The 18,886-nt window shown below is 52.9% G+C and overlaps 1 protein-coding gene across 3 annotated transcripts in view; it reads right to left on the bottom strand.

The window, feature by feature from the left end:
• The window catches only part of JDP2 (Jun dimerization protein 2), a 45,248-nt gene extending 28,388 nt beyond the window's left edge, over positions 1 to 16,860 (bottom strand). Inside the window, exons 1-2 of one of the 3 annotated variants that reach the window (XM_081509266.1) lie at positions 16,650 to 16,860; positions 4,831 to 5,054 (exon numbers count right to left, since the gene is read on the bottom strand). In XM_081509266.1, the coding sequence (XP_081365392.1) occupies positions 4,831 to 5,031 (201 nt within the window). In that variant the 5' untranslated portion in view covers positions 5,032 to 5,054; positions 16,650 to 16,860. Of the gene's footprint in view, positions 1 to 4,830; positions 5,055 to 15,050; positions 15,373 to 15,431; positions 15,720 to 16,649 lie in introns of those variants that run through there. The other 2 variants (XM_081509264.1, XM_081509265.1) reach the window with 2 other exon arrangements.
• Between the last annotated feature and the right edge of the window lie 2,026 nt (positions 16,861 to 18,886).

Genomic DNA, 18,886 nt, shown 5'->3' with positions numbered 1-18,886 from the left:
CTAACCTCCATGAACTTGAGTCCCTACTAGAGCACCCCAGAGTGGCATAGAGGGTGAGGGGTTCTATCCAGCAGGTTGTTAAAGCAGTGCTTGGCGGGGGGCAGGGGGGGGGGAGGTGACAGTTGCAAGGACAGGGGTTCTAGGTTCCCTCCCCCAATACTGGAAATGCATTCCAGGCCCAGAGGCAGGGTGTGGCCACCGCAACCAGAGCAGCCCACTCGGAGATGACCCAGCTGGGAAAGGCCGAGACCTCCAGGACAATAGAGAGTGCTTGGTGGAGGAGTCCAGCTTTAAGAGGCTACAGAACAAACAAATAGAAGAAGGAAGGAAAGCTCTGGATAAAGCCAGGGAGCAAAGCTGCCTTGAAAAGGAGTATTGGAAAGGAAAGAAGAACAAAGAGGCAAGAGAGAAGCATCGCTCTAAAAATGCCATAAGTCACAATATAACTTGCCCACATGCCCTAGCCAACACGCACAACAAGCAATCTGGCCACTGGCCATCCACTTGATCTACTGAATTTGTCTTCATGACACTGACCACTACCTGGCCTTTTATATTGTACGTGAATTTGCTTATTCTTGGATGTCCCCACTCCCAATACATAGTCCAAGAAAAGGTGGGTTTTGTCTACTTGGCTTACGGTTCAGTATCCAGTGTCTGGCCCAATGCGCGGCACATGGTGAGTGCTTAGCAAGTATCCGCTGGACAAACGGACTGCAGGAAAGCAGCTGGCACCAAAATAGTTTCACATGATGTGTCAACCATATAATAACAACAACATCAGCACAACGCACTTTATCATTACAAAACCTGTCCTTTAACTTAATTCCTCCGATTTTCTCTTACACAACTGCTTTGTGTACTTGGACGTGGCCCAAGAGGCTTCTGGCCTCCACAAGGCGGAGAGCCGAAAAGCCAGCTGGGATGGAGCTGCCTGCACAGCAGCTCAACCTGTCCATTCTCTGGGGACCTGGGAGACGAGACGGCTGCAGAACTGCCGGGCTCAGCGCTAATCGGGCCACGTCATCAAAATGATGGAACATTCTGGGCCCAGGTTCATCTGCCTCCCCAGCCTGCTAGAGCACTGATTAGAAGCCTGGAAGGCAGGCAGTGAGCACAAAGGGCAGCAGAGCATGAGGTTAAAGCTTTGGCTGAAAAGCCAGACTGCCTGGGCCTGTTTCCCAGCTGTGTGACCTTGGATGTCCCCAAGACTGGTTGACAGCATCCATACTGTGGGCACAACAATAACAACAGTAATAATAATGACTTCAAAAGGGTTCACAAGAGGGTTCGGTGAGACACTTCACAGAGCGTGCCCAGCATTGTGCCAGGTGCACCCCACCAGTTACAGCAACGGCGTCTTCCCTGAGCAGCTCCCAGCTCTGCCATCCTCCAGCTGTGCAACCCTGAGTGACTTGCTCTCCTCCTCCCTGGATCTCAACTACTTTTTCTTTTTTTATTTTTAAATTAAAAAAAATTTCTTTTGGCCACACCTCTTGGGCTGAGGGATCTTAGTTCCTCGACTAGGGATTGAACCCTAGCCCTCGGCAGCAGAAGCATGGAGTCCTAACCACCGGACTGCCAGGGAAGCCTCAAATTCCTCTTCTTTAAACTGGAGGAGAATCGGGTCACCAGGACCAGGTAAGGAACAAAAGAGATCATACGTGTTAAGCCCTTAGCAAAAGGCCTGCTACATATTAAACGCTTCATAGATGTGAACCGTATCTTACAGTTATTCAAGAAACTTTTACGAGTCCAAAGTGCCACTGTGAAAATTCACCAAAGGCAGTGTGCCATATGCAAATGACTCTTCAGGACGTAAGGTTCCCCAGCGGCAAGGTTCTCTCTCAACCCCCTTTATTTTTCAGTTGCTCTCAGAAGGGACCCCCCATCCACCTTGGGTCTGACCTAGCACATCGCAGGTTGGTTCCCAGGGCAGGGCTGACCTTACTCCATGCCAGCGCCTCTGCGCTCCTCCATCTGGCCTCGTCGCCCCCACAACACTGCAGTCTGACAGAGGGGGAGAGGACATGCAAATATACCCTAAAAAAGGCTTGTTATTTTCACAGCCTGGATGGTGCGTATTGTGGGTGCCTGTGAGGACAGCATGTCACTGTCAGGTACAGGGCATATGCCACCAATTGGGGGAGGCTGTGAAATGTAAAAATATGCAATCCAAATAAAGGCACTTTCCAAAAAAGAAAGCTCCTCTGGTGCCTTTTGTGGAGGGAAGAGGTAGTAACTTCGCCCCTGCCCCCACCCAGGGCAGATCCCAGAGACCAAGGCACCTGGCTCTTCATCAGCCCCAACAGCCTCAGTGCCCCCTGCTCAGCTACTGGTTTTAAATGGTTTTAAATACTGTGGAATGACCCAGAAATGGATGCTTTCAAGTTCTGGGCCTGGGGAAGTGAAATAGCAAAAAAACCCAAAGACAAGTCTCTCCATGGAGAACACAGACCACCGACTAAGCTGGGAAGTGTGATCCACAGCACACGGACGAAGTCAATTTAGAAGAATATCATTACCATCCACTCTTATCTTGTCATCAACAGTCTCCAGGGGGCAACTACCCAGGTGTCTCTGGTACAAATGTCTACAGCAAAGGGCCACATAGCCAAGGGTAAATGAGAGCTGCTGCTGCTGCTGCTAAGTCGCTTCAGTCGTGTCCGACTCTATGCGACCCCATAGATGGAAGCCCATCAGGCTCCGCGGTCCCTGGGATTCTCCAGGCAAGAATACTGGAGTGGTTTGCCATTTCCTTCTCCAATGCACGAAAGTGAAAAGTGAAAGTGAAGTCGCTCAGTCGTGTCCGACTCGTAGCAACCCCATGGACTGCAGCCTACCAGGCTCCTCCGTCCATGGGATTTTCCAGGCAAGAGTACTGGAGTGGGGTGCCATTGCCTTCTCCGAAATGAGAGCTGCAGGCAGCACTGAAGGCCAAGCTGACAAGGGGAAGTGAAATCATCAAGAGTTAACAGGGAGGCGCAGGGGCCCGTGGGAGACGAGAGAGAGGAAAGCAGTGAAGAGGCTCCCTTCAGGGAGCCGTGGCCACGCCAGCACAGGGCCCGGTGTGGCCAGATCGCCCCATTTTGTAATCAAAGGTTAAAATCCAAGTTTTCAAGTGAAAGGTTGGTTCCAGCTTCTTTTAAAACATGGAGCAGGCCAAACCAAACACACCTGAGAGTCATGGCCAGCCCCGCCAATGGCCAGCGTGCCGCCCCTGCCGAGCTCCCAGCAGATCTTCTGTGCAGTTTTATGGTGCTTTTAGGGGAGACAGCACAGCAGAAGCAGCATGAAATACCCAACTCCCCCCGCCAGTACCCAGACACCTCTCTCCACCTCGAGTGCCCCTCTCTGGGAGGTCTAGCCCTGTGAGCTCCATCCTACAGGATGAGCCCCCATCCCAGAGCACGTTTCTGAATGCTCCCTCCCCGAGAGTGGCCCAGCATCTGATACTCAGCTCCCCAACCCAACCCTGCTATCTGACACCTTTCCAGCTTCCCAGGTGGCGCTAGTGGTAAAGAACCCACCTGTCAACGCAGGAGACATAAGAGATGTGGATTCGATCCCTGGGTCGGGAAGATCCCCTGGAGAAGGAAATGGCAACCCATTCTGATCTTCTTGCCTGGAGAGTCCCATGGACAGAGGAGCCTGGTGGGCTACAGTCCACGGGGTCGCCAAAGAGTCGGACACGACAGAAGCGACTTTAGCACGTTTAGCACATCTCCCACCACCAGCTCCTTCTCCCTTCCAGGTGGGCAGCTACTCAGTCTGGCTTCTGAAAACATGGCCCTGACGGGGACCTCACGGGGGCAGGCCTTTGGACAAATCGCCAGCCCTGGGGCAGTGACCTGGGGTGTGCCCAGCACTGATGATCACCCACCTTGGGGACTTCTGCTTCTCACTAGTCCCCAGGGAAATGCTGCTGTTCCACAAGGAAGGCTCATGAGCGCTGCAGCTTCAAGAGACCTGAGGAAGGCATGCTGCATGGTGGGTCCTCTGCAAATACCAGCTAAAGCGGGTGATGCTGGGCAACTGAGGCCAGGCCCGGCTCTGGCAGCGCTTTGGGAAGGGAGCCCACGCCCTCCTCCAAGTTCCTGCTTTCAGCTCCAGCCTGGAGCCAAGAGCAATAAACACAATGATCTGACCAATGATAACAATTTTTTAAAACCAACCCAATATTGGCTTTGTCTTATATACTTTCAAAGCATGTGTACATTTCCATTGTCTCTGCTGACCACCCCCCCAACACTCCAGAGTGATGGCCAAATGTCATTAGTCAATACTTTCATGATTAATCACACTTCCCATGCCCCTTGAAGAACCAGAGACAGGTTTAGCATTCTGCCCTAGCCCAGTGCTTCTCAAACATTAACGTGGCCGTGAATACCCTGGTGTGTGTGTGTGGGGGGGTGCAGTTTGTTAAAAATACAGGTCCTGATTCAGAAGATCTGGGGTGGGGCCTGAGATTCTGCATTTCTAACAACCCTGGGGTGACATGGATGGTACTGGTCCTCAGACCCCACATTAAACAGCAAAGCTTAGGTCACATGGTGAGTTTAGGGCTAGACCTGGGATGCTAGTTCAGTTGGTAAAGAATACACCTGCAATGCAGGAGACCCCAGTTCAGTTCCTGAGTTAGGAAGATCCCCTGGAGAAGGGAAAGGCTACCCACTCCAGTATCCTGGCCTGGAGAATTCCATGGACTATAGTCCATGGGGGTCACAAAGAGTCGGACACGACTGAGCAACTTTCACTTTCACTCTGGGATGCTAACCCAGGCATCCTACCCTCCCCAAGATCCTGCCTGGGGGAACAAGGCTCGCTCACCTCACTCTTCACGGGCTGAGGCCTCTTGCCCAGTTTCACCTCCAGGAAGTGCAAAGGGGCGATCATGGCCCCGATGTTGCGGATGTCGGCGTATTTCAGCTCCTCTGCAGTCAGAGCCGAGCTGGGGAGTCCGGTCAGGGGGCCGAGCCCTGGCAGAGAGCCCGCAGTCATGGAAGGGTCTGGGATCTGCCCAGGCATCATAGCAGGAGGAGTGGCAGTCCAGCCTGGAGTGGACAGAAGAGCAGGACAGGCATGGTCAGCCGGGTGAGAGCTTCCATGGGGGGGCTTAAGTCCCAAGTCTTGCCGGCACCCCGCCCTTTCTTTCACCAGTGTCCCCCTAAACCCCTTCTCCACCCCAAGCTGCTCGTCCTGCCCTTACATCCATTCTGTTATCAAGAAAAACTTGATCAATCAATTCACACCAAGGTTATCATTGGCACCTAGGCAATGCTTAACCCAATCACAGGCCACATGGATTCAGCATTTGCTCTTTGCTAAGCACTGCGGTCATCCTTCCACCAGCCCCAAAAGACTAGGTCAGAGCCCAGAACATGGAGGAAGAGGGAAAGCTTAGAAAGAGAACTCACTCCAGACTGAACACTTTAAAACTGGTAGAGCTGGATTTAGACTGCAGCTCGCCGCCTCCGAAGGGAATGGATCAGAATGGAGGCACATCAAGCACCTTTGCACATGTTTAAGAGGGAGCTATTTTGAGGCTGGCATGGTGCCTCCCCTGCAATCACACATCCCATTCTGCCTACTTGTTAAGACACCCTGAATACGAGATGAAGCAAATTGAAGTTAACAGTGTGTGTGTGTGAGTGCATGCACCTGGCATCTATGAGGAAGTGACTGAGGCAAAGGAGATGGAATTAATTAGCATGTGCTTTCCCCATGGAGCTCAGGACAAGAAAAGTCCTCCACGGGCTCTTAACTCTCAAAGCAAACACATACTCTAGCTCCTCCAGACTCGGAAGGTGTGCAAAGGAAGACAGATTCAGGCATGAAAGAAAGACATAAATTAGACAGGTCAGCACCCAGGGAATTCTCATTTCTTCCTTCCTTTCACTGGGGGAAACTCATGGATAAGAAATGATCACTTCAAGGCACAGATGGCCGCGAAGAAACCTTGTTTGCCAGTAACGCCAGACTTTCCGGTCACTTATGGGGCTCCTACCCATCCATTCAACCATCCATGCATTCATCCAATTGTCAACTACCTACTATGAGCTGAGAGGCACTGAGAATAGTATGGAGATCAGTTGTACACATTCTTGGCTTCTAGGTGGCCTTGTAAGCAGTATTTTAGTACAAAACTTCTTCTGGATTCTAGTCCTGTAAAGAAAATCATTTCTCCCCCGCTTCCTGCCTCTCTGCACAGGGCTATCGAATCAACCCTTCATCTGTCTTAGAAATCCTGGGGGAGAAGCTCTGGCCCATCTCTCTACCTTCCCTCTCTTCCCACGGAGAGGGGTGTATTTAGCGAGACAGGGAAGACGGGACGTCCATCAGACCTCACGCCTCTGCTGGGCAGTTACTCCTGTGGCCACGCTGTCTGGGTCTCTCTGCCTCCCACGAGAGTGGCCCGGGAGGGTGACCCACATCGGTTGCCTTCATTCAGGCTCTCACGTCTAGATTTCAAGGAGAGCAGCATATTAGTGAGGCCACTTGGGTCATGAGCCCAAGTCACCTTCTCCATCTCACTTCTAAAGGTGAAATTTGGTTCCCTATCCAACCCTGTGTTTTTTCCTCAATTGGTTCTACACTTTGAGGGGAAAAACACGTTAGTGATTTGCACCCTGAAACCACCAAGACTTCCACTGGACATCAACTTTCTTGAAAGAAAGGCACTTGTGAGCAGACAGCGGACCTGCCATTTCATCCTCAGTACCAGCCGCATCTGCCATGAAGCCTTCTGCACACAGCGCCCCATCTCGCACCCCAGTTTACACTCAGGCCCCAGGCTCTTTCCTCTGTGCTCTACCTGTTCTGCCTCCCACACCTGGCCTCTCAGCACCCCTGCTTCCCCACCCCACATCCTTTCTCCCCTTCCTCCGCACCCAGTGTCCCCTGGGCCATTCTCAGGAAGGGATCTCAGGCTCATTCACATTAAGTTATAGTCTTAGAGCTGGAGGAGGCCCTGTGCTCATCTAAACCACATCCTCATTTTGTACAGGAGGAAACAAGCTCAGAGGCTAAATGACTTGCCCAGGGTCACACAGATATAGAGGGACAGAGCTGGACTCCTGGTCCCTGGATTTTAGAACCAAAGCTTTCTCACCCCACCCTTTTTGTTTCCCCTCTGGTGGTCCAAGAAATGTTAGTGCAGAAGGAATGACCTTCTAATGGTGGATTTTCAAACATCAGTCCACAGTGGAGGATCATTCTCTTGCACAGAAGACCCTCTACGCTGCTTTCCATGGAGATCCAGGTTCGAGAAGTTCCCCGAAGAACTACATGGCAGGCTAGGCAGAAGTCCAGACATAGAAGAAACAGTCCCTGGGACCTCTTATATGTGATTGGTCAATGTCCTGTGACCCTCCCTAGGCCTGAGCTGGACTGGAATCCAGGTTTGGTGATAAAGTCACTCCCTCCACCCTCTGAGGCTTCCCTGGTGGCTTAGGTGGTAAAGAATCTACCTGCAATGTGGGAGACCCAGGTTCCATCCCTGGGTAGGGAAGATCCCCTGGGTCGGGAAGATCCCCTGGGAATGGCAGCCCACTTCAGAAATCTTGCCTGGAGAATCCCATGGACAGAGGACCCTGGCAAGCTACAGTCCGTAGGGTCACAAAGAGTCAGACACGACTGAGCAACTAACACTTTCACTTTCCACCCTCTGGAGCCAGGCCTACAATGCAGAGGGGGCAGCAGGCTGCCAGGCCAGAAGGCTGCTCCAGGGCACAGTGGGTGAGTCACATGTCTTCTGGGGACTCCTCCAGGGAGAATAAGAAAGGGCCAGTATAAGGACTCACTCCTGTCTGGATAAACCATACCTAGGATCTTCCCAACCCAGAGATCGAACCCACGTCTCTGACGTCTCCTGCTCTGGCAGGCCGGTTCTTTACCTCCAGCGCCACCTGGGAAGCCCAATTTCAGGCTACCTGAGCCAAACTGACAAAGGAAACTCATAGCTTCTTCTCAGAAAAGAAAAAACAAACCCTACAACGCCTCCACCCCCCACCCCCTGTGCCCCTTCTAGACCTGAACTGATGCTACAAAGAGTCAGCAATCCCAGGAAGGATGTTTAACTGAGCAGGTCAAAGTGGACAGGAGATGGGAAACTTGGAAATGTTCTATACTCGGTGCATCAGCTGAACACCAACCCCTAACAGGGGAGGGAGGCACTACGCCTCAGGTATGGAGCAAAGCAAAATAGAGTGCAAGGTCCTCTCCTTGGCCCGAAGCCCCAGAACCTCCCTGGAGTGTAAGGACCCACGCATGTGGCAAAATGTGCCATGTGGCCACTTAGCCAGTGGAGGGTGAGCAACAGGCATGCCTGTTTGTTGCCCCATGGGACCCCATGCCTGCATCATTTATGGCACAGAAACGATAATCCACAAATACTTGTTGAATGAACGAACAAACGAAGGATACGTTCATGGGGGAGCCAAATTCAGTGAGTCGGGTGAGGATCTGTCTCTGGAGGTTTAGACGTTCGTCATCCGCCTCCAGACCATTCGCTCCCACAGTAGTCCCCAAGAAAAATCCGCCAGAGGCTTCTGGATGTTTCCTCGCCTAAGCCATCTCAGGAGATGGAAGCCAGACGCCTCTGTGTTCCGGGAACGATAGGCTCGGCTTGCAGCTTCTGTTTATTTTCATACAGATGGTATAAATGAGACACTAACAAATGATCCCAAAGTATAATGAATTCTCTGCTACCGTGAGAACCCCCCCTCTGGCAGGGAGCACCCCCTGGGAGCAGCAGCCCCATGAATTCTTGCCATTCCTGCTCCCCTGTGAACCCACCCCAAGGACAAGCTTCACTCAGGGCGATCAGGCACCAGGCTTTCCTCTGCAGAAGCGAAAAATAAAAATCTCCCTCTCCTGCCCTTCCCCTCAAGGGCGCCCCTAAATGCTCAGATACAAACCACAAAGTCCTTAACACATGCCATTCCAAGGAGACAACCACAACAGCTGACATCCACCAGTGAGAAGTCATCCTACATGGTTCCAGGGGTGGGGGGGGCAGAGACAGAGGAGCTGGAGCAGCTGCCTCTCATAATTGGATCCCCATTAACTGGAAAGAGCTGGCTGATGAGCCCTGGCTGAAAGGCAACTTGGGTGATTTGAAAACTAAAACAATTTGCAGTGATTTAGGGATCGACTCGGAGAAGGCACCCCACTCCAGTACTCTTGCCTGGAAAGTCCCATGGACGGAGGAGCCTGGTAGGCTACAGTCCATGGGGTCGCTAAGAGTCGGACACAACTGAGTGACTTCACTTTCACTTTTCCCTTTCATGCACTGGAGAAGGAAATGGCAACCCACTCCAGTATTCTTGCCTGGAGAATCCTAGGGATGGCGGAGCCTGGTGGGCTGCCGTCTATGCGGTCGCACCGAGTCAGACACGACTGAAACAACTTAGCAGCAGCAGCAGCAGGGATCAACTAGAAGGTTTGTATGTGGGAGGGGGTGTGAGGTGGCAGGGAACCCACAACAGTCAGGAGGAATTGACCCATTTCATGGAAGACAGGTGGAAAATGACAAGAGGTGAAATCATCTCCCAGACTGGTTGTTCCATAAACAATTTAGTGGGAAAAGAAGAACTACACAGCAGGAGATTTAAGGGAAGAACTCAGAGTGTTGCCCTCGGGTACCAGGGGTCCATATGGAAGATAAAGATCCTCCATGTCTTTCATGACATGGAAGACATCCTCCATGTCTCATTAGCAACTGAGTTGCATAAAGAAAGAGCAGACCCTATATGCTGGCTGCTGCTGCTGCTAAGTCGCTTCAGTCGTGCCCGATTCTGTGCGACCCCATAGACGGCAGCCCACCAGTCTCCGCTGTCCCTGGGATTCTCCAGGCAAGAACACTGGAGTGGGTTGCCATTGCCTTCTCCAATGCACAAAAGTGAAAAGTGAAAGTGAAGTTGCTCAGTTGTGTCCGACTCGTAGCGATCCCATGGACTGCAGCCTACCAGGCTCCTCCGTCCATGGGATTTTCCAGGCAAGAGTACTGGAGTGGGGTGCCATTGCCAGAAGACCCATATTGGCAAATAGCTCTTGCGCCTCAAAAGACAGGCCGAGAATCCAAAGACTGGCAATTTGGGACACTGACCAGGAACGACCTGGAAAGTAGCCAGTGAAGAAAAACTGGGTACTGCGTAGATCCAAGATGAGACAGACAAGCAAGGCATAAATGAGACAGAAAACATTCTGGAGGTCACAGTGGATCCTAAGCTGTTGCTGAGCCTAAGATTTGGGATGGTCTGATGCAGCTCCCTAAAAGCCAGCTTGAAAGAAACAGGGACCAGGTGGACCCAAGGGGAAAAGAACCTAATGAAAAGATCTGCTTTGTCTCTATCCTGACTTCCTCAGGGACTTGTAGGCACATGGTTTGGGGGTGCTGCCTTACACAAGTAGAAGAAAAACCACAAAACACTTCAAGTTCCGAAAATGGGCCCTAATGGGAGACATTAAGATGAAGAGTCATTCCAGCCAAAAGAAGGAAGTGTAGAGATAAATTTTTCCCTCTTATTTTCTTCTCTTGTTTATTGTATGTAAACCTGTAAGATATTATTATACTTTTTTAATGGGAGTATCTGTAAATAAACAACATTCTTGCTTTAATGGATCCCAACTTCTGAAAGGCTATTCTTATTAGAAAGTCCCCAATAACTGGCATCTCCATCTAAAGTGGCAAAGACATATTTTTTTTCAAAAAGACAGGTTAAGAGAAAGTTAGGATCTGCCTCACGAACTTTCTGCCCGTAAAAATGAAAGTTTAAGCACGGCTCTAAAATCCCTGGGGGTTAGCTCCCTTCCAAGCAAACAGCTGGCCTGGGCAGGCATGGGGAGCCAGAAATAGGGGTGCAAATGAGTGCCGCTGGCTCAAGGCTGTGAGGCTTGGTGCAGAAAGTGGAGGTGAGTGAGAGCAGGTCAAGGAGCAACAGAGTTCATAGGGTCAGACCCCAGGAGCACTAGTGGGGTTGGAAGTCGAGAACAAGCAGCTGGCAACTGAAATCAACAAGAGCGACTTGGAGGTCTTGGGAGCTGGAGCCTGGGAAGATTCCCAGGAGGAAGCTGTGGAAGGCAGAAGTCCATGGCAGCAAGTGGGGGCAGAGAGGGCAGAAAGGTGCCAGGCCAGACATCACAGAGCACAGCACTAACGATCATGAATCTTGGAAAATTAAACACCAAATCTGTTCCTGGAGGTAAGGAGCTATCTGGGATGACCCCTCTCCTGGAATCTGAAGTGATGCAGGCTAACCAGCTTCCAAAAGACAAGGAGATCCAGGAGGCAAGAAGGAAAAAGTGGAGAAAGCTCCGAGATGGAGCACAAGAACAAGCAGCAGACTATCTCCGACGGCTGGCTCAGCTCTGCAGGCAGGAGAGTGACACAGGTTAAAAGTGGAAACTCCAGAGCCAGATCATCTGAGTATGAATCCTAGCTCTGCCCATACTAGCTGTGTGACCTTGGGCAAGTTCCCTAACCTCTCTGTGCCTCCCTTTCCTATGCTGCACAGTGGGACTAATCACCCTACTTTCCCTATAAGGCTGAGAAGAAGACTTAATTAGTTAACACTTGGAAAGCACCTGAAACAGCACCTGTGAGCATGACATCAGTGTGGCTTCGAGAGCTTTCCTTCCTGGAGTGACACTAGTGCTGGGCGAGCCCTCGAGGTTCCTTCTGCTCTGTTCCCAGTTCCCATCGAACACCAATCTCCCTATCCTACGGCCAAGAAGAGGATCCACGCAACGATCACCCCCGGCCCGGCCCAGAGGATTCTCTGCTCTTCTACTTCCCATCTTGAAACCTCAAGAGGGCAGGACCATCCTGCATCCAGGCAGTTATTGCAGAAGAGAAACAACAGGTGGTAGATCAGGGCTGGGTACAAAGGTGCGGAAATGAGACCCAGCACCTGCCCTTTGCCTCGGTTTCTCCTAAGTGCTTCTCCATCTCGCAGGCCAGGACAGCTACATAGATCACTGGCAACAGGATGCTCCCATGGCTGGGTTTCCACGCCCACCTCCAGAAGCAGAAGGCCAGCATCTACTGTGTCCTTCAACTCACTCTACCCCTGCATTGCTTAGAAGGGGTCACTCCTCAGATCTTCATAAGAAAAAATGAGGGGTGGTAGGTGTCAGAAGAAGCCCCTGACATAGTGTGAGCCCTGCATAGCCAACCCAGCCATGAAAGAAACTAGAATGTCTCCCCAAGAAAGGTTCTTCCCTGGAGACCAGGGAAATGCTTTAGACAAGCTCTGCCTGTAAGCACAGCTTTCTCTCCTGCCTAATGTAGGTGCTCAATAAATACACAGTAAGTCATTTCTGCCTGGATCCTTATTCTGAGCAGTGAGAAGCAGCTGAGAAGGAACTGTCTCTGGGCCTCCTAGACTCTCTTCCCTCCTCACCCTGTCTTGTTCCTCAGTGCCAGGAGTTCATACTACGATACACAGCACAGACACACACACAGCCTATGACCGATCCTTTGGCCCTTTTTTAAAAAATATGCCATCGGCCAGTTAAAGCTTCAGAAATGGAGCTCCACAAGTGGAATCCCATGGGTAAGAGCAAGAAAACAGACCAAAAAAAAAAGAGAGAGAGAAAAAAAAACCCAGAACGGTGGGCTCTGGCCGGGCCTCCCACAGCCAGCAACGAATGTAAAGAAACACAGGCCGAAAATTCCAACCCTGGGTCGCTAAGGCATTTGTCTCTGCTGAGTTTCGAGAGGCCAAACCACACACACGCACAAGAGCGAGTGCGCACACACACACACACACACACACGTATGTGTGCGCGCACACACACACACAGGCATACAGAGCTTGGCAGCCTGTAAGTTCCAGAGCTGGTAACACAAGCCACGGAACCTACTGCCAAGACAAGCAACAGAATGAGCCAGGCCCAGTTTCATTGGCCACCATACGCTGCATATGGCCCAGGACGCAGCCAAAACAGTGTTCTCACCCTCCTCAAAGGCATAGGAGACCCTCTGTTTTCAAACACACCTCCACAGAGCCTTAATTAAAGGAAAATGGAAAAATAATGTGCCCGCTGCTCTCCCCCTGCCTATATAGGTATGCACACACACATACCCATACACACTCTAGTCTTCTCTTCCTCCCATTTCAGTTTCCAACATAATTCATTCACATGGAAAAAAAGCAAACTGCATCCTGCAGCAGAAAAGCAGAAAAAAATGTAGCTTGCCCTCAGCCCTGGCTCTGACTGCTCAAGTTGAGCTGGGCCTGAATGAATACAGAGCAGGCCAACCTAGAGTCTGCACTGGCCCCTTCTTTCCAGAGCGGAGCTGGAAACAGAGTCACTTGTGTGAGAGACAGCCCCGTTGCAACACCAGCAGCCCCACGACAAACAAGGCCTGGAGAGCCTAGCCCGTCTCAGGGTTCTGCCAAGGGTCTGGCAGGTTGGAAAAGATGCCCACACATCCTACAAACAGGTGGGAGAGGCAACGACAGATGCTGGTGGCTGCAAAAGCTAGGCAGCGAGTGAATGGAGAGATTCTTGTCCAAGTTCTTCCTTGGGAGACGCTGTGACCAGTTATCAACACGTCTCCTTGGAGGTGGCTGCAGCCAACTCAGGAGAAAAGTCAGAAGCCTCTACATCCATGCCTTCTGAGTGAAAGTGAAAGTGTTAGTTGCTCAGTCATGTCTGACTCTTTGCAACCCCATGGACTGCAGCCCACCAGGTTCCTCTGTCCATGGAATTCTCCAGGCAAGAATACTGGAGTGGGTAGCCATTCCCTTCTCCAGGGGGTCTTCCCGACCCAGGGATCAAACCTGGGTCTCCTGCATTGCAGGCAGGTTCTTTACCATCTCAACCAATCCATGCCTTCTAGCTGCCCTTCAAATTTCACAGCACCCAGCTCTTCAGGAAGATTCTGGGGCTACCTACAGCTCTGAACCAAAGCCAGAGTAGAAGGGGAACAGAAGAGTCATTGAGAAATCCATTCTCCGTGTTTTGAACAAGGAGAAATCTTAACCAACCCGAGGCATGAGACTAGATCGTGCTTCTCTTCCCTGGTCGTCAGGTTATATAAAATCAGAGCCATGCTCACACCTGATACCTGGCTAAACTCTCCCCTAGAAACCTGTGAAGAAAGATAAGGCATCCATCCAAACTGCAGCCAGACTGGCAGGGAAGATGAAAGCAATAGGAGGTGTTTTTAAAAACCCTGGGGGAAGGCAGATGACATGTGAACACAGTTTTCTGCAAGGCCTTAAAGGACAAACGGGCACCCAAGCATGGTTCCAAGCTCTAGTTTCTCATGTTCCCCAAACCAAGCCTCTGAGGACAGTCCACCGAGATTTAAACCTGGGAACACACACCGGTCTGCAAACTCTTTTTTGAGAAGCAGACCTGAACCCAGCTGCTCTGAGCACGTGTGGTCAGGCCACAGCCCAGTGCCCTAAATGCGGGGGCGGGGGGGGGGCAGCACAATGGGCAAGGGTCAGGCAACCTTGCCCCTTCAGCTGACCCAAGGGATCAGTCGAGTTCTTCCACCAGCTTCTCCATCTCCAGCCGCAGGGACAGCCCATCCTCCCTCCCTGTCCCACCCCCGACCCCACCACTGACCCAGGCAAAACTTGGGACTGCCACCCCGGGATCAGGGGTCCAGGCCGTGTAAGTCCTAACCGTCCAGGCTCTTTTGAGGGGCGAGGCAGGAGAGAGCCGTCTAAACTGGGCTGGGCCGGAGAGGAGGGGCTGGTTACCTAGCGCAGCCGGCTTGACTCCTTATGTAACCTGGCTTGGCAGTTGGGGGAGCCCAAAGGGGACCCGGCCCCCCCCCACGCCCCCCTCCGAGAGGGGGAATCCCCGAGCAACGGCCCTGAGAGAAATCCTCTTCATTGTATGCAGAGCCCAGCCCTTGTCGGCGCCCTCCTCCAGGTCCTCAGGGAGCCGCGCTTCCTCCCTGCGAAGGGGAGGGGCGGGGACGACCGGCCAGCAGGTCCCTGTCATCCCTCCACCACCGGCACCCTTGCACCTCCCGGGCCTTCAACCCTCCGTCTCCACCCCGAGGCAGTCTTCTCCCCACTCACCCGCCTTCCCCGCCGCGCGAGAGCACCTCCCTGCAAAACGGACGGGGGAGGAGCGCGCGGGAGGGAGGCAGAGAGAGCGCCTCGGCCGTCCCGGGAGCGGACGGAGCCTCCCGTCCCAGGGCGGGAACCAAAGAGAAAGCCACCGGCTCGCGGGCGCTTAGCGGGAGCGGGTCCGGGTTGTAGAGCGCCCCCTCGCCGGGGCCGCGAGGGCTCCCAAGGCTGCGGGAGCCTCCCCGCGGGGCTCGGGTTCCGGGGACTCCGGCGCGCTCCGCCCGCTCTGGGGGTGGGGGGTGTGCGGCCGTCTCAGGTGCCCGCGGCCCGCGCGCCCCACCCCGCCCGCCCGCCCAGCGCCCCCCGGCGAGCGCGCGCCCTCGCACCCACCGTGCAGAAGCCGCGGGCGGAGGCGGCGCCCCCGGGGCCAGGGCCCGGCTGCAGGCGCCGTGCCCGCTCAGCGCCGCTGCCGCCCGGCCGCCGAGCTCCGCCCGGTGCCCAGGCCCGTCCCGGCCCGGGAGCCGCCGCGGCGCCAGCCCAGCCGCCGCCGCCGCCGCCGCCGCTGCAGCGCCCCCCCTCCGTCGCGGCAGCCGAGCGTCCCTCCCGCAGGCTGTGGCGGGCGGCGGGACGGGTTGCATCAGCCCCGGCTATATAGCGGCCCCTGGGCGGCGGGGAGGGGTCGGGAATGCGGAACCGGCCGGGCTGCCAGCTCCAGACGTCAGAGGGGGACGGAGAGGAAGGGAAGGAGGGGACAGGGGAGGACCGAGGCGGGGGGGGGGGGGCGGTGTGCATCGGGCGCTTCACACCCACTGACCTTCACCTCCCCCGCCGCCTCTCGCGCCCTCCTCCCGCGGCTCCTCACGCTCCTCTCCCCCCGTGGGGGCGGCCCCGGCCCCGCAGCGCCTGCCCCGGCTCCATCGCGGTCCGCCCTCCCACCCCCGCCCCAACCCCAGGCTCTCCTAGCCCGCGCGGTGCAGGAGCGCGCGCGAGGAAGCAGGACGAGGCCGGGCGATTATGTAAGAGCATCCCCCGCGCACCGCCGCCCGGCTTCCACCGCGAGACACGAGCTCGGGCCGGGAGAACCGAGAAAGCGGCGGAGGGACAAGTCCACAGCCCCTTGGAGAGCAGACGTAGCCTGTGTTGAACCATCTTCCTCAATCCTTAGTTCTTTTTCTTTTTTTCCCAAACCGGGAGAGAGAGAGAGAGAGACAGAGAGAGAGACAGAGAGACAGAATTTCAACACATCTTCATCCTTGGACACTTCAGCACTGAGTGAGGAAATGATCTCGCAAGCCTGTTTCATTTTTCTACAGAAGGATGGGCAGAGGACCAAGTCGTTTGTTGGGTGCTCTTCCCCCGACCTACTAGCCCACTTGGCCACTTCATCTGTCCTTAAGCCCCAGGGTGGTTCACTGTGAGAGACCTGCCTTCCTTGGGCAGCACCCTGAGCCCCTCTCCCCCACCCCTTTCCCTTCCCCAGCGGCTCACACAGTTTGCCCCCTAGCCTTCTTTTCTGCCCAGGGACGCTCCTGTGAGCAGCCCAACCCTCAGCCCACCCCAAATGGCCTTCTTCCCCATGACAACTTCCATTGCCAGCTGGACTCCTACCTTCGCCCTCCTAGAGTGGCAGATGGTTAAGGGTGACTCCAGAGGAAATGTGTACTTCCCTGTGGCTTCAGTGTGTAAAGGCACAGAGAAGCCGAGCCCTCAAGCACACATGTGGCGCCTGAGACCTTGGCATCGTGGTTTCTGTCCCCTTCCTCCAGACCCCTGGGTGCTCACTCAACCCTCTGCCTTTCTGCCTCAGCCAGAGAGGAGTGACAGTGTTTATATTCGGCGACCTTCAGCCTCCTTCTCAGGGTGATGTCAGATCATCACCCGCAGAAGAAAGGAAGTGAAAGAAAAAGTTCATGCCTTCTTGGAGTGCAGATGCTCAGAGCGAAAGAAACAACAAGCCTTGAGACAGATGGGAGCAAGCGGGCAGAGCCCAGCGGGCAGGTCTCAACAGGAGGACAGTGAGGTCCTATTCTCCTTATGGCCCCAGTGCAGGGAAATTTTTCTGGATCAGAGGACTGGTCTTATGGCGGGAAAGACAGAGCAAGTCCCCATGACACTGACCATTTTCACCTTCACTGACAGCTCTCTCCCTCAAAGCATTGAAGTTAGCAAGAAAAAAGAAAGTACGGCCCTGAAAGAAGGTGCAATGGAAAATGAGTGGTAATTTGATAGTCTTGTGAAAGAACATGACTCTCAGCTCCAGAAAGGTCAACTACACCTTTACTACAGCATAAAGATCAAAGCTGGGTACTGTGAAACCAGCTTACGCTGTTTCCCGAGGCTGAAGTCTGGACAGTTATATGGAAGAAAACACTGAACAGGGACAATGTTACTCTATGCCTCTTCATCTGAGACTTTGGAAAAACAAACTGATCTATATGTTGTTCAGTCACTCAGTCGTGTCCGACTCTCTGCAGCCCCATGGACTGTAGCATGCCAGGCTTCCCTGTCCTTCACCGTCTCCCGGAGTTTGCTCAAACTCATGTCCATTGAGTCGATGATGCTGATCTATGTGTGGGACTAATAATTAGTGTGTGTGGTTAGAGCAGTCCTCTCCAGGGTTGACTGGGCCATTGGCAGGCTAACTGGGCCTTTGCTTCATTCACGAATAAAATACACTACAGGGGTGGCGCCAAGCGGTAACTTGGAGGTCTTTAGCTCCTTCCATCTCCCTATAATATCCATTAGGTCTCCTCCATTATTTGATATGGATGCTTTTAAATTTTAAGACCTCCAGCCACATGGTCCCCTACTAGGCTCCTCTACATAGTCACTGCCTCTGGAAGTCTCTGGAGGGAGAGACAATAAATTGGCCCATTTATGTTCATGTTGGTCTGCTTCTCCTTGCCTTGCTGTTAGAACTGATCTACCACTGGCTCTTAGGGATGGACAAGTGACCCAGCCTAAAGCAGCTTAAATTTAGGCTTCCTATTCCTTGCAACTAAAAAAGTCCTGGTTAATACATCCAGCCCTGGTCAATGCGTTGCCTCAGAGCCTGCCAAGTGTCCCAAGTGAGTCTGATGAGACTAGCAATTTTGTGGACCTGCTGGGAAGAAAAGCTACCAAAAGCTGGACTTAAATCTGCCAGAAGCTACCATGTAAGAGAGTCTACTGAGAGCAAAGCTAATGCAAAGAAGAGTAGAGAGGAGAATACCCAAGCCATGGAGGGCAAGACAGATCAAGTTCAGATGGCATTGTCTGAGTACTTCAATCCAGCCATGCCTGACATTATTCCTGCCTCTGGCATTTTTAGTTATGGAAAGCTGTACCTTATAACTTACCTAAGGCAGTTTGAATTTAGGTTTCCTATTCCTTGCAGCTAGAAAAGTCCTGATTAATACACTCTGTTTTGCTTTTCTGACTTATATAGGTATTGTGTTTTAAAGCTTAAAGGACACTGATGAATCTCAGCCTGTGTGTGCTTAGTTGCTCAGTCATGTCCGACTCTTTGCGACCCCAAGGACAGTAGCCTGCCAGGCTTCTATGTTCATGGAATTCTCCAGGCAAGAATACTGAAGTGGATAGCCACTCCTGTCGCCAGGGGATCTTCCCGACCCAGAGATTGAACCCTGGGTATCCTGCATTGCAGGCAGATTCTTTACTATCTGAGCCACCAGGGAAGCCCTGATGAATCCCAACCTCTTTGCAAACAGGAAGAAGTGAACTGGGAAGGTAAAATAATTAATTGCCCACACCTGTTCCTCCACTGTTAATGAAGGAAGTGGTAATTCAGAATAAACAACCGATTACTAGTCTTCATGCTGAGAATTTATTGAAATCATATTTTG

This window comes from Giraffa tippelskirchi, chromosome 7 (assembly GCF_054371585.1).
Source record: "Giraffa tippelskirchi isolate mGirTip1 chromosome 7, T2T-mGirTip1v1.2.pri, whole genome shotgun sequence".
NCBI lineage: Eukaryota > Metazoa > Chordata > Mammalia > Artiodactyla > Giraffidae > Giraffa > Giraffa tippelskirchi.
The sequence above is the reverse complement of the archived record's forward strand: the minus strand, read 5'-3'. Positions and strand labels throughout refer to the sequence as shown.